This window comes from Dermochelys coriacea, chromosome 1, assembly GCF_009764565.3.
Source record: "Dermochelys coriacea isolate rDerCor1 chromosome 1, rDerCor1.pri.v4, whole genome shotgun sequence".
In the NCBI taxonomy this organism is placed as follows: domain Eukaryota; kingdom Metazoa; phylum Chordata; order Testudines; family Dermochelyidae; genus Dermochelys; species Dermochelys coriacea.
The window spans coordinates 285,738,092-285,763,736 of record NC_050068.2 but is presented as its reverse complement, the minus strand read 5'-3'; the positions used below and the strand labels follow the sequence as shown (position 1 = coordinate 285,763,736).

At 41.0% G+C, this 25,645-nt stretch overlaps 1 protein-coding gene across 2 annotated transcripts in view; it reads left to right on the top strand.

Annotated features, from left to right (window-relative positions):
* Window positions 1-25,645, top strand: part of TRHDE (thyrotropin releasing hormone degrading enzyme) — a 340,833-nt gene that overhangs the window by 66,489 nt on the left and 248,699 nt on the right. For both annotated transcript variants that reach the window (XM_038387780.2, XM_038387779.2), the window contains exon 3: window positions 6,794-6,920. In XM_038387780.2, coding sequence (XP_038243708.1) covers window positions 6,794-6,920 — 127 coding nt within the window. The remainder of the gene's footprint in view (window positions 1-6,793; window positions 6,921-25,645) is intronic.

Here is a 25,645-nt window from a genome sequence, read left to right as displayed (position 1 = left end):
CTTCTTCCTCCCGATGCGGTCTATGCATTGATAGTTGGGGCTCATCCAACTTCACCACTTTTGGAAAACTTGGCCCTTGTCTGCTGGGCTGTCATTGGCATCTGCTCATTACCTTGAGCAGGGGCCCTTATGAAGTATGATAGATCAGGGCCACTCAGATCCAAGTCTTGTGTGGGCAGGGACAACCACACGGTGTAGTAAAGCAGCTTACATTGCTACTACTTGTTACTCATGTGTGCCTGTACAGATGCATAATTTGCTGATGGCTTCTTTATCACCACCAGCCTTCATTCACAGGCAGTTCTGGTCTCAACAGGTGTTACGATAGCCCTGGCTCTGTAGACTTTCGAGCTCCTTGTGTGCTGGATTACATAGTGCCACTGGAATTTTATTTCATAGTATGTGTGCAGGATTTAATTTTTAAAAACAAAACAAAATAATTTTGTACTCAGAGCAGGGTTTAAATGGTGTGCAATAAATAATGCATGGGACAACACATGGAATGAGGAGGATAAAAATAAATATTGAATAACTATCCATTCATGAGTTAGGCAGGGGTCATGCAGAAAACTTTAATTCTCTAATTTCTTAATTTTTGAGTGCTTGATTTTTGAGTATCACCTTAACAGTCTTTTAATGTGTTTTCATGTAATTATTTTTATAGCAAAAAAAATATGCTTAGCACTTTGCATACACATCCCTACCCCAAAGAACCTATGGTGTAAGGCTTTGATCCTGGAGTGCAAGCATACTTACAGGCATAAAGTTACGTGTAGAGGATTTTGATGGGTCAAGACCAAAGTAGACAAAAATACAGATGAATGATGGGCAAATTAGAAAGTAATGTCATTACAAAGTAGATAGATCTCCTCTGGGTTCTTACTCTTATAACTAGTAGTCCCACTACAGTCAATGAGACCACCATGAGGTGGAAATCAGGAGCCTAAATAGTCTGAAGAACTGAGCATAAATGACTTGCCCAAGATCACTGTTATGAATCAGGGACTTGAACCCAGGTCTCTAACCACTGGACTGACTAATCTCCTTACCTAACGTTGTTTTATCCCTTGTTATGAGTTTTTGTCTCACACTGCATCCTATGTTTGGCCGTTGTTAAATTGAGAATAATGTTTTCACAGACCTGGCTGGCTGACCCAGTCAACTGTGCCAGTAAAACATGTAGAATTATATAAAGGTTTAATGACACAAAACACCGTTAATTAGAAAGCTAATTGTGATAAAATTCATTACATACAACATAGGGCTTCAAGTTTTGCATTGGGATCTTTGAGACTACATTTGCTGTATCCAGTAACTTAACTTCTTCCTGAACTTTGTGGGTAGGATACTGGAGATATGTAGAGTGCTGTTTTAGCTTTGGAAGGAAACAATATCTGGAAATAGTGACTTACACAAGCTCAGATGATGGTCTCTATTTTTTCAGGTTGTGACTATGAATTCTGTTTCCTTATCTGAATCATTAAGCTACATTGTTACCTGTTTTACATTACTTTACAAAATGACAACCCCATCAGGGTGATTATTCTCTGTGAGTTTGTAATAATGGCACAAAGACAAATTTAAAGCTACACCGTCTCTAAGAACCTGCAGGGCTAGAACTTGGAGCGTCTAGGCTGCTGCTGCCTCCACATCACCACTGGAGGCTTAGGCAGGGTTGTTTTTGGAGGACCCAGTCAGGCTAGGCTTGGCATGAAGTACCACCCACCAGGACCTGAGTGGCGGCCCCTCAGAGCCCTCTGATTGGCCAGTACAAGTACTTAAACCTGGAAGCCAGGAAGGAGAGTGGTCTGAATAACAACCTAGACTGCCTGCTTGCCTGCCTTTTTTCCAGACCGGGCTTGTGATGGACCCTAGACTCTAACTTTCAACCCTGATTTGTCCTTGACTTTGCTCTTTGACTGCTGTCTGTAATCTGGTGCCTGATCCCGATCTCCTGGTAACTTGACCCTGCCTGCTTGCGTCCTGAAGCCTGACACTCAGTGTGCCCTCTGGCCTTTCTCAGACGCTGACCTCCCGGTAACCTGGTCCTGCCTGCCTCCTGATACCTGAACCTTCGTCTGTCCTTTGGCCTGTTGTGGACTCTGACCGCCCAGTACCTGACTTGGCCTGACTCTCTCTGGTCTGACCACTAGATCTGACAGCCCTCATTCTGATTGTGACACCAACATTGACTTTTTTTTTAAAATCAGTAACCGAGTACCAAAATAAAAAGATGCTGAGGTAAAGCAGAGTTCATAGGTACAGCACATCTCTGCAAGGAAAAGTCCAGGTTTGATGTCTGCTTGTATTCCTTTCAGGTAATTTAATGGTACAGAAAATATTTATGTAAAGTAATCAGGAGCAAAGAGCAACCCTGGCTCCTGCCCCCACTGAAGCCAGAGCCAAAGGTCCCATTGACTTCTTTGGGCCCAGAGTAGAGCTGCTAAAAGCATTTCAAAATATTACACTTTTCATTGAAATTATCAATTTCTGCCCTTCAAGACTACCACCCACTCCCTGGAAAAAAAAGGAAAAAGAATGAAACGTGGATAAAATTTTCACAATTATTTTAGCAGAATGTTGATCTTTTCTGCAACCAGCTGTAGCATAGAGCAAGTGAAAGGCTCATGTGTGCCTTATGGGCACTACTAGAAATGGTACAGTGCGATAGTCAACTCCACACTAGCGGAAGCTTCAGAAGGGGTTGTGTACCTCACGGAGAGGGACACAGCTATTACTATAGCCATAAAGGGATGGAACATGCACTTCTTCCCATTGTTGACCAGATCTGTTGGCCATTGAGGAAGGAGAGTCTTCACTAAAAAGGTAAATTGTGAGCCAGATACTTAACACAATTAATATTAACAGCAAGGGGGAAGAAACACATTCCAAAATAGTGAGAGAACACATTAAAGAATATTTAGATAAGTTAGATGTATTCAAATCATCAGGGCCTGATAATATTCATCCTAAGGTACTTAAGGAACTGGCTGAAGCAATCTCTGAACTGTTAACAATTACCTTTGAGAACTCATGGAGGATGGGTGAGGTCCCAGAGGACTGGAGAAGGGCAAACATAGTATCTATCTTTAAAAGGGAGAACAAAGAGGACCCAGGGAATTAGAGATCAGTCAGCCTAACCTTTGATATCTGAAAGACACTGGGACAAATATATTTAAACAATCAGTTTTGTAAGCACCTAGAGGATAATTGAGTGATGTGTAAGAGCTAACATGGATTTGTTAAGAACAAATAATGCTAAACCAACCTTATTTCCTTTTTTGGTAGGGTTACTGGCTTAGTGGATGGGGGGAAGCTGTACACATGATATATCTTGATCTCAGTAAGGCTTTTGACACAGTCCCACATGACATTCTCAGACGCAAACTAGGAAAATGTGGTCTCAATGAAATTACTATCAGGTTGGTGCAAAAGTGATTGAAAGACTACTCAAAGAATAGTTATCAATGGTTCACTGTCAAACTGGGTGGATGTATCTAGTGGGATCCTGAGGGGTCTATCCTGGGTCCAGTATTGTTCAATATTTTCATTAAGGACTTGGATAATGAAGTAGAGAGCATGCTTATAAAATTTGTGGATGTCACGAAGCTGGAAGGGGTTGCAAGTGCTTTGGAGGACAGGATTAGAATTCAAAATGGCCTTAACAAATTGGAGAATTGGGCTGAAATCAACCAGATGAAATTCAATAAAGACAAATACTACTCTTTGGAAGAAAAAAATCTAATGTACAACTGAAAAAAGGGGAATAACTGGATAGGCAGTGGTACTGCTGAAGAGGATCAGGGGATTATAGTGGATCACAAACTGAATATGAGTCAACAGTGTGATGCAGTTGCGAAAAAGGTGCATAAACAGGAGTGATGGATGAATTAACAGGAGTGAAGTATGTGAGACATGGGAAGTAATTGTTCTAATCTCCTTGGCACTGGTGATGCATCATCTGAAGTACTGTGTCTACTTTTGGGTGCAGCACTTTAAGAAAGATGTGGAGAAACTGGAAAGAGTCCAGAGGAGAGCAACAAAAACAACAAAAGGTTTAGAAAACCTGATCTGTTAGGAAAGGTCAAGAACACTGGACATGTTTAGTGCTGAGAAAAGAAAGCAGAGGGGGACCTGATAAGTCTGTGATGGGTTATATAAATCTCACACAAAAACTGAAGGGGTTAAAGAGCAACTCTGGACCCAGATGACCCTGCCCAGCCACACCTGCAGAGCATGCTCCAGATGGAAGTGGAACTTGGAAGGGAAGCCAGACAATTCAGAAAGTAATTGACAAGGCAGGGAGAGCTGCTCAGAAGGGGTGCTGCAAAAGCCTCTCTTGGAAAAGAGAAGCCTACCTGCTGGGCGCAGACAGACTGACAGTGCAGTTGGTACTTTTTTCTATTACCTTTTTGCTGCAGGTTTCAGAGTAGCAGCCGTGTTAGTCTGTATTCGCAAAAAGAAAAGGAGTACTTGTGGCACCTTAGAGACTAACAAATTTATTTGAGCATAAGCTTTCATGAGCTACAGCTCACTTCATCAGATGCATTCAGTGGAAAATACAGTGTAGAGATTTATATACATAGAGAACATGAACCAATGGGTGTTACCGTACACATTGTAAAGAGAGTGATCACTTAAGGTGAGCTATTACCAGCAGGAGAGCGGGGGAGGGGGGAACCTTTGGTAGTGATAATCAAGGTGGGCCATTTCCAGCAGTTGACAAGAACGTCTGAGGAACAGTGGAGGATGGGGGGGGGAATAACATGGGGAAATAGTTTTACTTTGTGTAATGACCCATCTACTCCCAGTCTCTATTCAAGCCTAAGTTAATTGTATCCAGTTTGCAAATTAATTCCAATTCAGCAGTTTCTCATTAGAGTCTGTTTTTGAAGTTTTTTGGTTGAAGAATTGCAACTTTTAGGTCTGTAATCGAGTGACCAAAGAGACTGAAGTGTTCTCCAACTGGTTTTTGAATGTTATAATTCTTGACTTCTGATTTGTGTCCATTTATTCTTTTACGCAGAGACTGTCCAGTTTGACCAATGTACATGGCAGAGGGGCATTGCTGGCACATGATGGCATATATCACATTGGTAGATGTGCAGGTGAACGAGCCTCTGATAGTCTGTCTGATGTGATTAGGCCCTATGATGGTGGTTGGTCTGGCTGATGTATTTAGGCCCCATCATAGGGTCTAAATACATCAGCTACACTATCAGAGGCTCGTTCACTTGCACATCTACCAATGTGATATAAAATCTCCCCACTGTATTTTCCACTGAATGCATCCGATGAAGTGAGCTGTAGCTCACGAAAGCTTATGCTCAAATAAATTTGTTAGTGGCTAAGGTGCCACAAGTACTCCTTTTCTTTTTGCTACAGACTGCAAAACTTGGACAATAGACTACGTGGTAGGAAGTGGCCAAAGTAGGGGCGCTCGTGAGTACTGGACCTTTGATAACCTGACCTCAGCTCCCCTACCAACCCTGTTCCACACTAAGAAGGGATTGGCCCTTAACCACTAGGTGACACTGCCAGCATCACACTGTCTTCAGATATGTTAAGGGTTGTTATAAAGTAGACAGTGATCAATTATTCTCCATGTCCAGCAAAGTAGTAAGAAGGACAAGAAGTAATGGGCTTAATCTGTAGCAAGGGAGATCTAGATTAGATATTAGGAAAAACTTTCTAACTGTAAGGATAGTTAAGCATTGGAATAGGCTTGCAAGGGAGGTTTTGGAATCCGTATCCTTGGAGGTTTTTAGACAAAGGTTAGACAAAGACTTGTCAGGGATGATCTAGGTATACATGATCCTCCCTCACAGTGGGGGGTGACCTCCTTGAGGTCCCTTGCAGCCCTACATTTCTATGATTCTATACCAGCTCATCCTCCCCTTGTCCATTTTTGGGTTAGCTAGCACCACAAGCCTTATACAGCTGTTGCCTAGAAGAGACTTTGATCCCTTGTTTTGGGATGTTGAAGAAGTAGACTCCTTGTCCCTTCTAACTCCCCTGTTTGTCTCTGCAGCAGCTGGCCACAGTGTAGTTCTATATTAGAAAGGGTATTTGTTGAAGAAATTACTGTTCCACTTTGGTTATCCATGCAGGCAAACAGCTGAGATATTCTATACTGAACACATCAGTATCTGAATTGTATAAGAAGTATGAACAGCTTTAACTTACTTATTGCAGTCTGGAAATGGAGGCCTGGAGCAGTCATACGGACTTCAGGGATGTTAATTGTTTGTGTACATGAACGAGCTTATAAATGTTTGTTTTTGCAGTCTTATTTTGCTCATTGAGGATAGCTGTGACAGTGCCATAGAAAAGGAGGAACAATGAATTATATTTTTCATACCCACTCTATTAATACTTACAGGGCTTGATATAATGTGCCTTTAACAGACCATGAACTTTTCTCCTACTGAGCCACTGCATCCTGCCTACGTTCAAAGTAAGCAGGGAACCATTATACTAATCCACTGTATCATCGTATCTCTAGCAAACACATGTAAGTGATTGCTTTGAATATTTATTTTGATGCCAGGAGTGTTGAGACTTTTATTTGGCAATGCATACAGCTAGGAGATTGACTTTCTCAACTTTGTTACCTCAATTGTGCAAGATCTGTTCTTGCAGCAACCTCTGCTTTTCAGAAAGGTATAGCAGTAACATTTGGCTTTGTGAGACTAGAACACCCCAGCAACCTCAGAGTGGTTCACCTCTGCAATTAGGATGGTTTTAAAACATGAAAATGAACTGATTTTTTTTTTGGCTTGTTTTTAATCAGGTGCGATTGTATGCAAGACCTGATGCAATCAGAAGAGGATCTGGGGACTATGCTCTAAATATTACAAGGAGACTCATTGAGTTTTATGAAGATTACTTTAAAGTGTCCTATTCCCTACCAAAATTAGGTAAGACTTTTCCGAAATCGCTGTTTGTCCAAGGGAACTTTGTTCTAGAGATTAGAAAATAAGGTAGTTTTTACTGGTAGATTTCAATGTGAAAAATTTGGGGGTTAAGTTAGAAGGGATATTGAACAGGAAATTTTAAAATTCTCCTAAAGAGAAGAAGCCAATTTTTCACCTCTTCCTCCTCATGCCTCTAGGTGCAACTACTAAACAACAATTGAATCTATTAGGCATTGAGACTCTAGAGAACAGAAGCTTTGCTAATCACTTCCTGCTTTCCTGATGCTCAGCATGTTGGGCCTCACTATCATTAGATAGCCCTCCGGTTATGTTTATTCAGTCATATGTACATCTTGATTGCTCAGCTGCAGAAGGGGAATAGAATTGAAAATAACAGTGGAAATGGGAAATTTACAACATTTAAAGAAAATATTTGTTGATTAGTGTAGTTTCTTAATGATGATTAATATATGCTTGACAATATTGCTGCTTATTGAAGAGAATTGTTGTGAGCTTATTTTGCTATTCAAGTGACCCAATTGTAAAAGCTGTCAATTTTTTTCACATTTTCCTTCACTTCCTCTCCCCCCACACCTCTTCCACTCCCTTGAATATTTCACACTATATTATTACACACTCCCTCCTTAAGAGTGCGTTTGATCAGGATCCAGAAAAATCTATTGCTCAGCAACAAGAAGAAAGCATGTATTTGATCTGACGTGTTAGAGTTTGAACCACAGGTGTTCGTTCCAGGAGCTCAGGGCCTATTTCATTAAAGCACAAGCCTGCTGAGTAGCTTTATTAGTCTTACAACTAATGGTGTAGTAGATAAATAAAATAATTAGTATTGTTTGAAGTGGGTGTTGCATGTATTTTAAATAAGAATGATGTGACTTTTTTGTCCTTTTTAAATGATGGGTTGCAAGCAGTGCTCTGTTAGAGTCATGGATGCTTATAACCATGGAACTCTCCTCAGACTGCAGGTTACTGTTTGTATGTAATTTCATACCTGACTTTAGTATTGTCCACCCAAGGAATTGTGGCACTAAGGTCTGATATAAATATTTTTGTGGGACATTGCACAACCTCAGCTGGAGTAGTCAGAAACTTCTTTACATGACATGATGATGAATAAATCATGATTGCTTGACATTGGAAGTTCCAGACTCACTGGTGCCAAGTAGTTAAAAGAAAAAAAATTGATATCTTTCTTCCCTTTGAAAATTTATAATTAGCAAAGAAAATCAGATTATTATTGTAGGTAGTTTAAAATGGTCATCTGGAAATAGTATGTAGAGAATGTGTCTTCTTCTGTGCATCTTTAACAATTAAAATATTAGCCTTTCATCTCAGTATGTTTTGCTTGTTGTTGTTGCTACACAGTGGCATATTGTGTTAAAATACTTCAGAGGATTGAATGCCTTCCAGGTTAGTCTATTTATGGGATTACGCTATAAAAATACTATAGTGAATTTGTACTTTTTCTACTATAAATTATATTAAAAATACTAATTTAATTTTAAAATGTAATACTATTAGATTTGTAGTGTATGAAGACTTTGTTATGATGTAGTTTATAGGATGATTAGTTTATAGGATGAAAAACATAAAAGTATCGTACATATCACCTATAATGTACAGTTTGTTTAGTATAAGAATGCTGAGAAAAATGTCAAAAGTGCCTTTGTGACTTACAAAGATAAGTCTCGTTGGTTTAGATTCCTAAATCACTTTGGCATTTTTGAAATGTTGCCCACTATGTGTCTTAGTATCTTTGTTTCCAGTTCAGCAAAGTTGTTAAGCAGGTGCTTAACTTTAAACATGTTGTCAAGGTTCCTTCCCCACTCTGAACTCTAGAGTACAGATGCGGGGACCTGCATGAAAACCTCCTAAGCTTACTTTTACCAGCTTAGATTAAAACTTCCCCAAGGTACAAACTATTTTACCCTTTGCCCTTGGACTTCCACTGCCACCACCAAACGTCCAGGTTTATTTTTTGAGAAAGAGTTGTTTGGAAACGTCTTTCCCCCCAAAATCCTCACCAAAACTTTGCACCCCCCTGCCTGGGGAAAGCTTGATAAAAATCCTCACCAATTTGCATAGGTGACCACAGACCCAAACCCTTGGATCTTAAGAACCATGAAAAAAAGCATTCAGTTTCTTACAAGAAGAATTTTAATATAAGAAAAGGTAAAAAGAATCACCTCTGTAAAATCAGGATGGTAAATACCTTACAGTGTAATTAGATTCAAAACACAGAGAATCCTCTAGGCAAAACCTTAAGTTACAAGAAAGACACCAAGACAAGAATATTCATTCTATTCAGCACAGTCTAATTTCTTAGCCATTTAAAGAAATCATAATCTAATGCATATCTAGCTAGATTACTTACTAAATTCTAAGACTCCATTCCTGATCTGTCCCTGGCAAAAGCATCACACAGACAGACCCTTTGTTTCTCCCTCCCTCCAGCTTTGAAAGTATCTTGTCTCCTCATTGCTCATTGTGGGCATGTGTCAGCAAGGTTATCCTAGCTTCTTAACCCTTTACAGGTGAAAGGATTTTTCCTCTGGCCAGGAGGGATTTTAAAGGTGTTTACCCTTCCCTTTATATTTATGACGCATGTGAATAATGCTGTTGAGTTCAAGATGAAAAAGGCTGCTGCTTTTTGAAAATTTGAGGAAGAATGGGAATAAAAAGGTGTGAATGGGAGCTCAACAGGAACCCTAGGGCAGGAACACCTAGCATGTCTTCACTAGCAACATTAAAGTGCTGCTGTGGCACTTTAAAAAACACCTCCATGAGGGGAGTAGCTACCAGCGCTGTTTATACTGGTACTTTACAGCACTGAAACTTGAAGTGCTCAGTTGTGTGTTTTTTCACACCCTGAGCGAGAAAGTTGCACCGCTGTAAAGTACCAGTGTAGACAAGTGAGTAGAAGAACCAAAATATAAGAGCTGTTATGTAATGGGACCAGCTATGGGGAAAACCCCGGAGAAGTTTTCAGAGATCCAACTGAGAGGAGATGCCAGAGAAAAGTCTGCATTAGATTTGTCTGTGGAAGGAGTGAAAGGTAGGTGTATTAGGGAGAATGTGGTAGTAAGAGAAAACCATTATGCTATCAAAAGTGAGGAAGAAGTTTAATCTCAGAGACTAGTTTACTTCACTCAATAAACTATTATTGCCTCCACGACAAATGCTCATAGACTCCAGTTAGAACTTGTTGAAAAGTGCCGATTACTTTATATGAGAGTTTTTATTTTTAAAGAAATGTACTGCAAAAATTTTTTTTCAAATCAATTTTTTTTAGATTTTTTTGGGGGAAAAATCAGTTTTTGAAAATTGGCAAATTGAAAATTTTTACTGACTAAAAATTCGATAATCAAAAAAATGTTTGGTGAAAAGTTTCAATTTTTGATTTCAGGTTTTTTTTCAGTGACACTTGTGGTAGAAATTTGAAGTTTTCCATGAAAATAATTATTTTGGCTGAAACCAATTTGTTGTTTAAAACATTTTGATAATATTTTGACTAACTTTAGCTACCGCTTAACTTGTTTTCAGTGTAATATGATACAAAATTACTTACTGGTAGACTAGTCATTGTATTGTTGTCAAGTGTCTGGTATGTTTCCTTTCATTCTCCTGTGCCATTGCTCTGTGTGTGGGGTGTGTGTGTGTGTGTGTGTGTGTGTGTGTGTGTTCAACTTTTGTGTTGTTTTCACATTTCATAGTCTCATCACTTTTATGGAAGTAATGATGTAAGTCTTGTGCTTGATGCTGTCTTGTGCTATGATCTTCTGTATGCTTTATTGCTGTCTTTTGTGTGTTGTCATCAGACTGCCCTGTTAACAGCCTGTAGCCCTTGGTCAGGCACTGCCATTGTCTGCTTCTTTTCCCATTTTGACCATACGTATGATGTGTGTCTGGGGCCTGTGGACTCCTGTTGTGTGTTGGCATTTTTGAAAGGTCTGCATAGATTCATAGATTCCAAGGCCAGAAGGGAGCACTGTGGTAATCTTGTCTGACCTCCAGTATAACACAGGCCATCGAACTTCTCCAAAATTATACCTAGAGCAGATTTTTTTTTTTAAATCCTATCTTGATTTAAAAATTGCCAGTGATGGAAAATCTACCACGACCCTTGGTAAATTGTTCCAAAGGTTAATTGCCCTTGCTGTTAATAATGTACACTCTGTTTCCCATCTGAATGTGTCTAGCTTCAACTTCCAGCCATTGGACTGTGTTACACCTTTCTCTGTTAGACTGACGATTGGTTCAGCTTCTGTGCCTGTTAGGCCCATTGTCATGGGCTTTGATTCCAAACTGGCTCTAGTTATCTGAGCTTGCCTCAGAGTGGGATAAGTTTCTTCATATGGACCAGTGTGGCTTGCAACTATGGTTGTGCGATATGTTTTTGACTGTGCTTTTAACTGCTGCCTGTACACAAGGACAATTGTTTATTTGTGGAGTGTCTTTTGTGGAGTGCTCCAGCTGTTCTGTGGCCTTTGGCACTACTAGCAGATAGATAGTAATGACTTGGGATGTTGGCTCCATCTGCTACATTAGGTTGAACAAAAATCAATGATTAAAACAAAACAACCCAGATTTTTTAATTTAAATTATGTGTTTATTTTTTAAAACTAAACCTATTTAAAATTAAATTTGAAATTTTGCCAATCTATGTTAAGACCTAAACTTATTATAATTTATTCAAATCATTTAAATTAAATACAAGAATAATATTAAGAAGTATATGTTTGTTACAAAGCTATAAAGAAAGTCAAATCACTGAACTACAGGAAGTTACTGGCTATGTCCCTGGAATCAGAGTTTGTTGCAGTGCTAAACGAGCTTTTGACAGCAGTAGCTACTTCTGCAGATGCACAGAGAATATTTTTTTCATTTCACTTTATTCAGCTAGTATTCTGTGGGGACTTTTGCACCAAAGAATTAAATTATGCACACAATATTTTAAAATTCTGCAAAATTTGGCATATTTTATTTGTCAAAATAACACAGTATAATCATTCCAGTTTCAATTATCTTGATAATTTATTTCAAAATACCTATCATCAAGTATGTCTGTAATAATACAGACAAAAATAAAAGATTCAGGAAATTTTTTTGACAAATAGATTCCTTATCAGGAAAATTAATACAGAACTTTGAATAATAATTCATTTAAACTACAATACAGAAATGTATTTCCTGCACCCCTCAGAAGCAGTGCAAAGGCCTCGGGGAGAGGGAAAGACCCTGGGAGTGAACCTGGAGGGCTGTTGGTGGGAGAATCATAGAATATCAGGGTTGGAGGGGACCTCAGGAGATCATCTATTCCAACCCCCTGCTCAAAGCAGGATCAATCCCCAGTTTCCCCCCCCCCCCCGCAGATCCTTAAATGGCCCCCTCAATGATTGAACTCACAGCCCCGGGTTTTGCAGGCCAATGCTCAAACCACTGAGCTACCCCTCCCCCAATAAGTATGGCACACTTATTTTTTGCCGGGGAAGGGATTGTTAGGGAGTTGGGGAGTCTCTCCCGTCCAGTCCCTGACTGACCTGTAGCCTCTCCCATTCAGTCAGGCACATGTGTCCCTGCACCCCCTGTTCCTGTGTGTCCCTGCACCCCATCCCCCCTGTCCCTGTGTGGTCCTGCAGCCCCCTGCCTCCCATCCTCATGTGGCCCTCCAGCCCCCACCCATTCAGCCCCTGGCTCAATGCTGTCACTCCATTAGCCCTTCTGAACCCCTGTCTGTGTTCCTCCAACAGCCCCATGTGCCCCACATATCCTGTACCTCCTAACCTGGCTCCCTGGGCAGGGTGCTGTAATGAATGCAGCTGGCTGCTTGTGTTACTACTGGTCAACTACTGCTGTCTGTTCTGGCGCCACAGTGGCCTCTGGTGGGTGAAAGGCAGGACTGCAACACTTTTCGGGCAGAATATATTTTCTGCTCAGAAAAAAATATTCTGTGCCAGACATGAATTCTGCACATGTGCAGCAGCGCAGAATTCCCCCAGAAGTAAACTAGTTCAGTTCAATGACTAGTTCATTCAAAATTAAAAAAAACAACCACGTTGGAAATTGAATAAAAACTAGGTGTGAGAGGGTCAGATCTACTAGTTCTAAAATTTTGAAGGCCATAATAACAAGAAACAATCAATTCAATTCACCAACTACAGATAATACTTCCTTGGTTTAATAAATCACTTAGTTTTAAATGCCAAACATGTTTTGATAACTTTTTTATAAGGAAAAGGTTTGTGTCCAGTACTTTTAAGGTGGTCTTTTTTTTAATGAAAAGAAAAGAAATAAAATGCACTTTTTGCTCATTTAATTGAATTTGAATTTCCATTCAAATAGAGCTTGACTCAAATCGCGAGTAAAATTTTAATCATATAGTAAATAGAAAATGATGCATTATGCATTTCTTAACATAAAAATATAAACATTAAGAATTTGAATAAATGTAAGAACATAAGACCAAACATCCATCTAGCCCAGTATCCTGTCTTTTGACAGTAGCCAATGTCAGGTGCCCTAGAGGGAATGAACAAAACAGGTAATCATCAAGTGATCTATCCCCTGTCGCCCCATTCCCAGCTTCTGGCAAACAGAGGCTAGGGACACCATCCTTGTACATCTTGGCTAATAGCCATTGATGGACCTATCCTCCATGAACTTAACTAGTTCTTTTTTGAACCCTGTTGTAGTCTTGGCCTTCACAACATCCTCTGGCAAGGAGTTCCACAGGTAGATTGTGCATTGTGTTAAAAAATACTTCCTTTTGTTTGTTTTAAACCTGCTGCCTATTAATTTCATTTGGTGATCCCTAGTTCTCGTGTTATGTGAAGAAGTAAATAATGTTTCCTTATTTACTTTCACCACACCAGTCATGATTTTATAGACCTCAATCATATCCCCCGTTAGCTGTCTCTTTTCTAAGCTGAAAAGTCCCAGTTTTATTAATCTCTCCTCACGTAGCCGTTCCATAACCCCTAATCATTTTTGTTGCCCTTTTCTGAATCTTTTCCAATTCCAATATATCTTTTTTGAGATGGGGCGACCACATCTACATGCAGTATTCAAGATGTGGGTGTAGCAAGGATTTATATAGAGGCAATATGATATTTTCTGTCTTGTTATCTATCCTATTCTTAATGATTTCCAACATTCTGTTTGCTTTTTTGACTGCTGCTGCACGAATGGATGTTTTTTCAGAGAACTAGCCACAATGACTTCAAGATCTCTTTCTTGAGTGATAACAGCCAATTTAGACCCCATCATTTTATATGTATAATTGGGATTATGTTTTCCAATGTGCATTACTTTGCATTTATCAATATTGAATTTCATCTGCTATTTTGTTGCACAGTCACCCAGTTTTGAGAGATCCTTTTGGAGCTCTTTGCAGTCTGCCTGGGACTTAACTATCTTGAGCAATTTTGTATCATCTGCAAATTTTGCCACCTCACTATTTACCCCTTTCTCCAGATCATTTATGAATATATTGAAAAGGACTGGGCCCAGTACAGACTCCTGGGGACACCACTATTTACCACCCTCCATTCTGAAAACTGATCATTTACTCCTACCCTTTGTTTCCTATCTTTTAACCAGTTACCAAGCCTTAGAGGACCTTCCCTCTTATCCCATGACAGCTTACTTTCCTTAAGAGCCTTTAGTGAGGGACATAGTCAAAGGCTTTCTGAAAATCTAACTACACTATATTCACTGGATTCCCCTTGGCCACATAGTTGTTGACCCCCTCAAAGAATTCTAGCAGATTGGTGAGGCAAGGTTTTCCTTAACAAATACCATGTTGACTCTTCCCCAACAAATTATGTTCATCTATGTGTCTGACAATTTTGTTCTTTACCATAGTTTCAGTCAGTTTGCCCAGTACTGAAGTCAGGCTTCAGTAGTTGCTGGGATCACCTCTGTAGCCCTTTTTAGAAATTTTTTAGAAATTGGCATCACATTAGCTATCCTCCAGTCATTTGATACAGAAGCTAATTTAAATGATAGGTTACAAACTACAGTTAGTAGTTCTGCAGTTTCACATTTGAGTTCCTTCAGAACTCTTGGGTGAATACCATCTGGTCGTGTGACTTATTACTGTTTTAGTTTATCAATTTGTTCCCAATCCTCCTCTAATAATACCTCAATCTGGGACAGTTCCTCAGATTTGTCACCAAAAAAGAATAGCTCAGGTTTGGGAATCTCCCTCACATCCTCAGCCGTGAAGACTGATGCAGATAATTCATTTAGTTTCTCCCCAATGGCCTTATCATCCTTGAGTGCTCCCTTAGCACCTCGATTGTCCAGTGGCCCCACTGTTTGTTTAGCAGGCTTCCTGCTTCTGATGTACTTACATTTTTTTTTGCTATTACTTTTTGAGTCTTTGGCTAGCTGTTCTTCAAATTCTTTTTGGCCTTCCTAATTATATTTTTACACTTCATTTGCCATAGTTTATGCTCCTTTCTATTTTCCTTACTAGGATTTAACTTCCACTTTTAAAGGATGCTTTATTGCCTGTCACTGCTTTTTTTACTTCCTTGTTTAACCACGGTTGCACTTTTTTGGTTCTCTTACCATGTTTTTTAATTTGGGGTATACATTTAAGTTGAGCCTCTATTATGCTGTCTTTAAAAAGTTTCCATGCAGCTTGCAGGGATTTCACTTTGGGCGCTGTACCTTTTAATTTCTGTTTCACTAACCTCCTCATTTTTGTGTAGTTGCCATTTCTGAAATTAAATGCTGCAGTGTTGGTCTGCTGTGGTGTTTTTCCTGCCACAGGGATATTAAATGTAATTATATTATGGTCACTATGACCAAGGGGTCCAGCTGTATTCACCTTTTGTACCAGATCCTGTGCTGTACTTAGGACTAAATCAAGAATTGCCTCTCCTCTTGTGGGTTCCAGGACTAGCTGCTTCAAGAAGTAGCTATTTAAGGTGTGAAGAAACTTTATCTCTGCATCCCGTCCTGAGGTGACATGTACCCAGTCAATATGGGAATAGTTGAAATCCCCTATTACTATTGAGTTTTTTATTTTAATAGCCTCTCTAATCTCCCTGAGCATTTCACAGTCACTATCACCATCCTGGTCAGGTGGTCGGTAATATATCCCTACTGCTATATTCTTATAATTAGAGCATGGATTACTATCCATAGAGATTCTATGGTACAGTTTGGTTTATTTAAGGTTTTTATTTCATTTGATTCTATGCTTTCCCATATAGTGCCACTCCCCTACCAGCACAACCTGGTCTGTCCTTCCCATATATTTTGTGCCCTGGTATTACTGTGTCCCATTGATTATCCTCATTCCACCAAGTTTCTGTGATGCCTGTTATATCAATATCCTCATTTAATACAAGGCACTGTAGTTCACCCGTTTTATTATTTAGACTGCTAGCATTTATTATAAGCACTTTAAAAACTTGTCACTTTTTAGCTGTCTGCCATTACATGGTGTAATTTAATGGGACTTCTTTTCAATTGACTATTTCTCATCAGACACTACTAGTATTTTATCATCTTCCATCCGCTCCTTCTTACTAGGATATAGAGAATCTCCATTAATAGATCCTTCCCTAAGGGATGTCTCTGTCTGAACCATGTGTGCTTCCACACCTTCCACACCCCAGCCCTTAGTTTAAAAACTGCTCTACAACCTTTTTAATTTTAAATGCCAGTAATCTGGTTCCATTTTGGTTTAGGTGGAGCCCATCCTTCCTGTATAGGCTCCCCCTTTCCAAAAAGTTCCTGATAAATCTAAACCCCTCCTCCCTACACCATCGACTCATCCATGCATTGAGACCGTGCAGTTCTGCCTGTATAACTGGCCCTACGTGTGGAACTGGAAGCATTTCAGAGAATGCTACCATGGCGGTCCTGGACTTTAATCTCTTAACTAGCAGCCTAAATCTGGTTTTCAGGACTTCTCTCCTATCTTTCCCTATGTCATTGGTACCACTGGCTCCTCCCCAGCACTCCACATAAGTCTATCTAGATGCCTCGAGAGATCTGCAACCTTCGCACCAGGCAGGCGAGTCACCGGGTTGTTCTCTCAGTCATCACAAACCCAGCTATCTATTTTCTAATGTTCAAATCCCCCATAATTATTACCTATGTCTTCCTAATAACCGGAGTTCCCTCCCCTGGAGAGGTATCCCCAGTGCGAGAGGATACCACATCATCTGGAAGGAGGATCCCAACTATGGGTCCCGTCTGCTCCAGTTGGATGTTCTCCTTCTCTGAGACTTTCATCCTCCTCAACAGCACAGAGGCTGTCTGACTGGGGATGGGACCGTTCTACTGTGTCCTGAAAAGTCTCATCTATGTACCTCTCTGTCTCGCTTAGCTCCTCCAGCTTGGCCACCCTGGTCTCCAAAGCCCGTACATGGTCTCTGAGCTCCTTGCAGTTAAGATATATAATTACTTTAGTCTGTCTGTCTGTCTGTGTGTCTCTCTCTCTCTCTCTCTGTGTGTATATATATATATATATATATATATATATATATATATATATATATACACACACACACACAGAGTGTATCCTTCTGGTTAGCAAAAAGAACTACTCAATTTAGTGTAAAAGTTATATGTAGTTTCAAATCAACATATTTTAATGGCTACCAACTATTTTCTTTAGGAAAATAACTAAAAACTATAAATACAAAACACAATTAAAATGTATTATTTAAATCAGGGTTTCCTGCTTGCTGATTTAAATCATGATTAAAATTGGTGATTTAAATTGCTTTGATTTAAATCAGTCCACCCTGCTGAACATGCTGTTTTTCAGACTTGCATGGCCTATGGCAGCTTCTCTGGAATGGTTATAGAGTTTCTGGCCTTCCACAGTTACCAGAGAGGATGAAGATGGGTTTCAACAGGGAGCTTAATAAATGCAAGAACTTCATGGTTAGGAAGTTTTCTAGTTACTGCTTAAGGTATGGCTCTTTGTGTTTATGTCCTCACACTACATGATGTGTGAGGACATAAGTGAGTGAATCCTTCTCTCTAAAAAATGAGTAAAGAAAAGAGACACCACCCCACTGACTGCCAGAATGGTGAGTGAGTAGGGAAAGTGGAAAATCAGGCAGGAGACCTATTAAAGCTGCAGCAGGAAGGTGGCAGAGCCCTGTTTCAGTGCAGTAATGGAGCCCATAGCACAAATGACTTTGTTAGAGAAGCTTGATTTTTGGCAATTCAAGCAGTTGACCTTCCTGGATCTGTAGATTTGAGAAATTTTGTATGGCTTCTGATTTAACAGGGAAGGCACAAGAAGATGAGGTAAATGCCCTGATGTTTGCCATGGGTGGTGCTGCTGCTGATATCCTATGTGCTAAACTCGTTACTGGTGAGAAAAAGAAAGAATAGTCCAAAGTGAGAGGCTTTTGATATCCATTTCATAGGCAGACAGAATATTATTAAGGTTGCCAGGTGTCTGGTTTTCGACTGGAAAGTCTGGTTGAAAAGGGGACCTGACAGATGTATTGACCACACCAAAAGTCCGGTTACCATGAGTGGGGAGAGGCACTGGGTCATCAACCTGCACCTGCCCCTGCTCAGCTGGGACTGTGTCCGACCAGCAGGCAGGCAGGCTCTGCATCCGGCCGCAGTTCCTGGCCCAGCCCCAGGAGTGGGGGACGGAGGTGGAGAGGATTCAGTGAGGAGAAAGTGGGGTGGCGGGTCTTGGGAGGTGGGGCAGGGCATTGCAGGAAAGAGGTGGGGCCTCAGGGTGAGGGACGGTAGGCACAGGTTTTTAGAAAGTTGGCATCCCTAAATATTATATGTGAAAAGGCCACATTTAATAGGTGTCACAAATAAGGAGAAACAGCTGAAAATTTTATTACTGCAGTTCATAACATTCCAAATATGGCAAATTAAAAGAAGAACTAATAAGAGACAGGTTCATTGTTGGCATAAGAGACACCAGTTTATCAGCACAGTTTCATTTAGATCCAGATGTCTTACTAGCAAAATCTATAGCTAAAGTGAGAACTGTAAGAAACAATAAAGAAACAGCAGAGTGACTTACGTGCTAGCAGCATAAGGGAGACTGCATTAGAAAACACTGACACAGTAAAGAGAAAAGGCACAAATGTGAACATAGCAAATTTGCAACATAAGAATAGTACACAACTAGCGAGTGGGCCCAAATAACTTTAATAGGAGGGAAGTTTGGAATAGCTATGGAAAGTATGGCAAGAAACTAAGCCACCGGCTCGCAGTAATGTCTAGCTAAAGAGGTTTAATGTAGGAGATGCCACAAAATGGGACTTTTGCAATAGCTTGCTGGTCTCCAAGCATAATGGAAACAATCCAAGAGAGAGTGTTATCAACAGATGAGAATGAGTCAGTACTTCTAGAGACAATACCCCCAATAGAATAGAGAACACCTTGGTACATAAGTATGAATCTAAATGGTGGAAGCCTTAAATTTAAAAATGATACTGGGGCAGCAGTCACTGCAATTCTAAAAAAAAAAAAAGATTATAATTGATTCCAGAATGGAGATCTACAAATAAGATTCTATGTGGAGCTAAAAGAAAAGGAGTACTTGTGGCACCTTAGAGACTAACAAATTTATTAGAGCATAAGCTTTCGTGAGCTACAGCTCACTTCATCGGATGCATTTGGTGGAAAAAACAGAGGAGAGATTTATATACACACACACAGAGAACATGAAACAATGGGTTTATCATACACACTGTAAGGAGAGTTTCAGAGTAGCAGCCGTGTTAGTCTGTATTCGCAAAAAGAAAAGGAGTACTTGTGGCACCTTAGAGACTAACAAATTTATTAGAGCATAAGCTTTCGTGAGCTACAGCTCACTTCATCGGATGCATTTGCAAATGCATCCGATGAAGTGAGCTGTAGCTCACGAAAGCTTATGCTCTAATAAATTTGTTAGTCTCTAAGGTGCCACAAGTACTCCTTTTCTGTAAGGAGAGTGATCACTTAAGATAAGCCATCACCAACAGCAGGGGGGGGAAAGGAGGAAAACCTTTCATGGTGACAAGCAGGTAGGCTAATTCCAGCAGTTAACAAGAATATCAGAGGAACAGTGGGGGGTGGGGTGGGAGGGAGAAATACCATGGGGAAATAGTTTTACTTTGTGTAATGACTCATCCATTCCCAGTCTCTATTCAAGCCTAAGTTAATTGTATCCAGTTTGCAAATTAATTCCAATTCAGCAATCTCTCGTTGGAGTCTGTTTTTGAAGCTTTTTTGTTGAAGTATAGCCACTCTTAGGTCTGTGATCGAGTGACCAGAGAGATTGAAGTGTTCTCCAACTGGTTTTTGAATGTTATAATTCTTGACGTCTGATTTGTGTCCATTCATTCTTTTACGTAGAGACTGTCCAGTTTGACCAATGTACATGGCAGAGGGGCATTGCTGGCACATGATGGCATATATCACATTGGTAGATGCGCAGGTGAACGAGCCTCTGATAGTGTGGCTGATGTGATTAGGCCCCATGATGGTATCCCCTGAATAGATATGTGGACAGAGTTGGCAACGGGCTTTGTTGCAAGGATAGGTTCCTGGGTTAGTGGTTCTGTTGTGTGGTGTGTGGTTGCTGGTGAGTATTTGCTTCAGATTGGGGGGCTGTCTGTAAGCAAGGACTGGTCTGTCTCCCAAGATCTGAGAGAGCGATGGCTCGTCCTTCAGGATAGGTTGTAGATCCTTGATGATGCGTTGGAGAGGTTTTAGTTGGGGGCTGAAGGTGATGGCTAGTGGCGTTCTGTTGTTTTCTTTGTTGGGCCTGTCCTGTAGTAGGTGACTTCTGGGTACTCTTCTGGCTCTGTCAATCTGTTTCTTCACTTCAGCAGGTGGGTATTGTAGTTGTAGGAATGCATGATAGAGATCTTGTAGGTGTTTGTCTCTGTCTGAGGGGTTGGAGCAAATGCGGTTATATCGTAGCGCTTGGCTGTAGACAATGGATCGAGTGGTATGATCTGGATGAAAGCTAGAGGCATGTAGGTAGGAATAGCGGTCAGTAGGTTTCCGATATAGGGTGGTGTTTATGTGACCATCGCTTATTAGCACCGTAGTGTCCAGGAAGTGGATCTCTTGTGTGGACTGGTCCAGGCTGAGGTTGATGGTGGGATGGAAATTGTTGAAATCATGGTGGAATTCCTCAAGAGCTTCTTTTCCATGGGTCCAGATGATGAAGATGTCATCAATGTAGCGCAAGTAGAGTAGGGGCATTAGGGGACGAGAGCTGAGGAAGCGTTGTTCTAAGTCAGCCATAAAAATGTTGGCATACTGTGGGGCCATGCGGGTACCCATCGCAGTGCCACTGATTTGAAGGTATACATTGTCACCAAATGTGAAATAGTTATGCGTCAGGACAAAGTCACAAAGTTCTGCCACCAGGTTAGCCGTGACAGTATCGGGGATACTGTTCCTGACGGCTTGTAGTCCATCTTTGTGTGGAATGTTGGTGTAGAGGGCTTCTACATCCATAGTGGCTAGGATGGTGTTTTTAGGAAGATCACCAATGGACTGTAGTTTCCTCAGGAAATCGGTGGTGTCTCGAAGATAGCTGGGAGTGCTGGTAACGAAGGGCCTGAGGAGGGAGTCTACATAGCCAGACAATCCTGCTGTCAGGGTGCCAATGCCTGAGATGATGGGGCGTCCAGGATTTCCAGGTTTATGGATCTTGGGTAGCAGATAGAATACCCCAGGTCGGGGCTCCGGGGGTGTGTCTGTGCGGATTTGTTCTTGTGCTTTTTCAGGGAGTTTCTTGAGCAAATGCTGTAGTTTCTTTTGGTAACTCTCAGTGGGATCAGAGGGTAATGGCTTGTAGAAAGTGGTGTTGGAGAGCTGCCTAGTAGCCTCTTGTTCATACTCCGACCTATTCATGATGACGACAGCACCTCCTTTGTCAGCCTTTTTGATTATGATGTCAGAGTTGTTTCTGAGGCTGTGAATGGCACTGTGTTCTGCATGGCTGAGGTTATGGGGTAAGCGATGCTGCTTTTCCACAATTTCAGCTCGTGCATGTCGGTGGAAGCAGTCTATGTAGAAATCCAGGCTGCTGTTTCGACCTTCAGGAGGAGTCCACCCAGAATCCTTCTTTTTGTAGTGTTGGCAGGAAGGTCTCTGTGGAGCTAGTGACATTATGTTGGATGTTTTGTGGCCAGTTCTCTGGGAAACTGGAGAAAGGATGGAAAGTTCTTCAACAAATTGTATATGTAATACAAGGTCTCACAACTGCCCTACTAGGATTACCAGTTATACAAGGACTATATCTAGCAGAGAAGCTGGCATGCATTAATGGCAAGAAGCAATCTGTACAGGAGATTTATCTGCACATCTTCACAGGGTGAGGAAGGCTGTCAGGAGTACAAATTAAAACTGGTGCCATCAGTGACTCTCTTTGCTCTTATAGGCCCATGCCTCATATCTACAGCTTTGCTAGGGAAAGTCAAAGAAGAATTAAAGAGAATGGAAGATATAGGGATTATTTTCAAAGTAGAAGAACCCATTGAATGGTGTGCAGGTATCATTGTAGTACTGAAATCTAATGGCAAAATCCATGTTTGTGTGTACCTTACACAACGTAATAAAAGCACGTGCAAAGAAAGACACATGCTTCCCTCAGTGGACCAGACATTGGCTCAGTTATCAGAAGCCAAAGTCTTTTCAAAGTTAGATGTTACCAGGGGGTTTCTGGAAATACCCCTTGCTGAAGAATCTTTACTATTAAGTACATTCATCACCCTGTTTCAATTGTCTTCCATTCCAGCATTTCCAAAAGAGAATCTCCCAGATTGTGTCAGGTTTGCCTGACACTCTTTGCTATGCAGATGATGTGTTGGTGTATGGCAGAGAGAAATATGAACATGATGAGTGACAACATGTAATTTTGAGATGCTTCCAACAAGCCAGCCTTAATCTGAATGAGAAATGTGAATTTGGAAAGGAGCAGTTAAAATTTGTAGCACACATAATTAGGGAATTCAGCCAGATTCTGAAAGGATGACAGCACATTGTTATCCTTATAGTACTTCAGAAAGATATGCTGTCTGATATCCATAAGGGTTACCAAGGTATACACAAGTGCAAGGCACAAGCATGACAATAGGTATGGTGGCCCAATCTGAGTAGGCAAATTCAGACCTTAGTAGAGGGCTGCAACACATGTATGCAGGAAAAAAAATCACCAGAATCATTACTCTCTACATTATTATAGTGAATTACTTCTCCAAATATATTGACACTAAAGTTCATATTTACAAGACATGGAGTTCCTGAAGTACTCATATCTGATAATGGGCCTCAATTTACCCCTGAAACATTTCTAGCATTTGCACAGGATTTTGATGTGAACATCATAGTGGTAGTACACATTACCCCAGAGCAACAGGGAGGTGGAGAGAGCAGTGCAGACTTTAAAAAGACTTCTGCAAAAATCAGAAAAGCAGTCCATATAAAGCAGTCCTGGCATATTGGTCAGTGCCTCTTGTGTCTGGACTGTCTCCACAGAATTTCTATTGCAGAGATGACTAATGATGCTTTTACCGTGGCATTGATACAGCTCAAACCTAAGCATCCTGACCTGAAGAAAATTTGAAAATGAGATGCTGAAACCAAAATTCGGCAACAACAGAACTTCAATGTTCAGTACAGAGCAAAAGCGCTACCTGAACTGAGACCAGGCAACAAAGTTTGGCTCAAAAGCTCCTAGACATTTGGAACTGTTTGGAACTTGGGAGAAGCTCCCAGATCCTATGTAGTGTAGGACTTTTCTGGAGCAATCACATTTATCTTCATTATTTCCCACACAACAAAGAAAGGATCTGGGACTTGCAGGTACTCTGTCAGGAAGTGAGCCCCATCCATGTAGAAACTCAACAGAAGTGAGAACACAAACTAGAAGACTGATCAAACCCCTTCAAAGACTTGATCTTTAGAATACTACTCAAGATTATTTAAATGCAATTGATAAGGGACATAGTTATGTAAATAGTTTGAAGGAATTAGAAATGTATTTGGATCTTTTGTGTGTGTGTGTGTGTGCGCGCGTATACATTAGTTTTATGTTTTGTTTTAATTATTATTAAAAAGAAAGGGAGATGTGGAGTTGGTATAGCATTCCTGGGCCTCAATAGTTATTTGAGATGACAGCATGTGTTGTAGTGGGGAGGTTAATAAATGGTTAGGGAGGTCTCTAGTTGCTGCTTAAACCATGGCACTTTGTGTTTATGTCCTCACACTGCAACTTCGGAGTACATTGGAGTAGTATATTTGTGTACCAAACTATATGCACCTTAGCAGTGAATGTGGATCAAAGATTAAACAGTTGAATAACCACTTTCCACACTAGAAGTTCTGCTGTACTCCTACAGATATGCACCCTCTCTTCCTGCATGCCCTGGTATGGGATGGGATCAAAGTAGGATTTTAAACTGGTGAGTCTCATATCCACTTCATTTTTGATTAATGAGTAGGTTCTATGAAAATTCAGGGCACTTCTACGAATCTGCAATAAAATTATATGTAGTGCAGTGGAGGTGGAGGATGGGTAATGGAACTAGGAGGAGCTGTTGTTTGTTTAAGTTTGCAATGATATACTTTTTTTTTAATTGGTTTCTTGTGAATGGTGAATACATAACATACTCTCCAGCATGCTGGTGAAAATAAACTGAAATAAGCACAAGGTGTATGACTGTGAAATTACAATATGTAATGTTGTTCCTTTAATATTTAGAGCACAAACTACAAAACTGTCTGCAATAGCTACATCTTGCTTAAGCACCTGCAAAGTTATTGGTAAAGAAACTAGTTTGCAGTGAACATTTTAATCAAAAATGAACATTTAATAGTTAACTCTCCTCCCCAAAAACACTTAACTGTTTTTTATTTTTAGAAAGTTTTCCCTATCTTAAGCATTGTTTGTGATGGCCACGAATGTGAGCCTAGGTACATTGCACAAAATATTTACTTGTACCAGCTTGACAAGTTGTCATAGTAAGTCACTCTCTCTCTTCAAACACCCCCCCCCGCCACCAAATTACTCCTGGGGGAATTCTGCTCCACTCCACAATGCATAATTTGCATAGAATTAATGTTTTGTGAAGAATTTCTTTTCCCCTGCAGAATTGGTGCTGTAGAGCTGCTGGCCGCCTCTAGGGGCCTCTGGACCCATTAGAGCAGGGGTGGGCAAACTTTTTGGCCTGAGGGCTATGTCTGGGTGGGGAAATTGTATGCAGGGCCATGAATGTAGGGCTGGGGCAGGGAGTTTGGGTGTAGGAGGGAGTGTGGAGTGCAGGAGGGGGCTCAGAGCAGGGGGTTGGAGTGCAGCAGGGGGCTCAAGGCAAGGGGTTAGGGGGCTCAGGGCAGGGGGTTGGGGTGTAGGAGGAGTTGCAGAGTGCAGGGATGGGGCTCAGGGCAGGGAGCTGGGGTGCAGGAGGGGTTGTGGAGTGCAGAAGGTGGCTCAGGGCAGGAAGTTGGAGTGCAGGAGGGGTTGTGAAGTGCGGGAGGGGTTCAGCAGGGAGCTCAAGGCAGGGGTTAGGGGGCTATGGGTGGGGTTGGGGTGTGGGATGCAGGAGAGGTTCGGGGTGCAAGAGGGGGCTCAGGGCAGGGGGTTGGGGTGCAGGAGAGGTGCGGCAAGGAGTTCAAGGCAGGGGGTTAGGGAGCTCAGGGTAGGGGGTTGGGGTGCGGGATGCAGGATGGGTTCAGGGTGCGGGCTCCGGCCCGGTGCC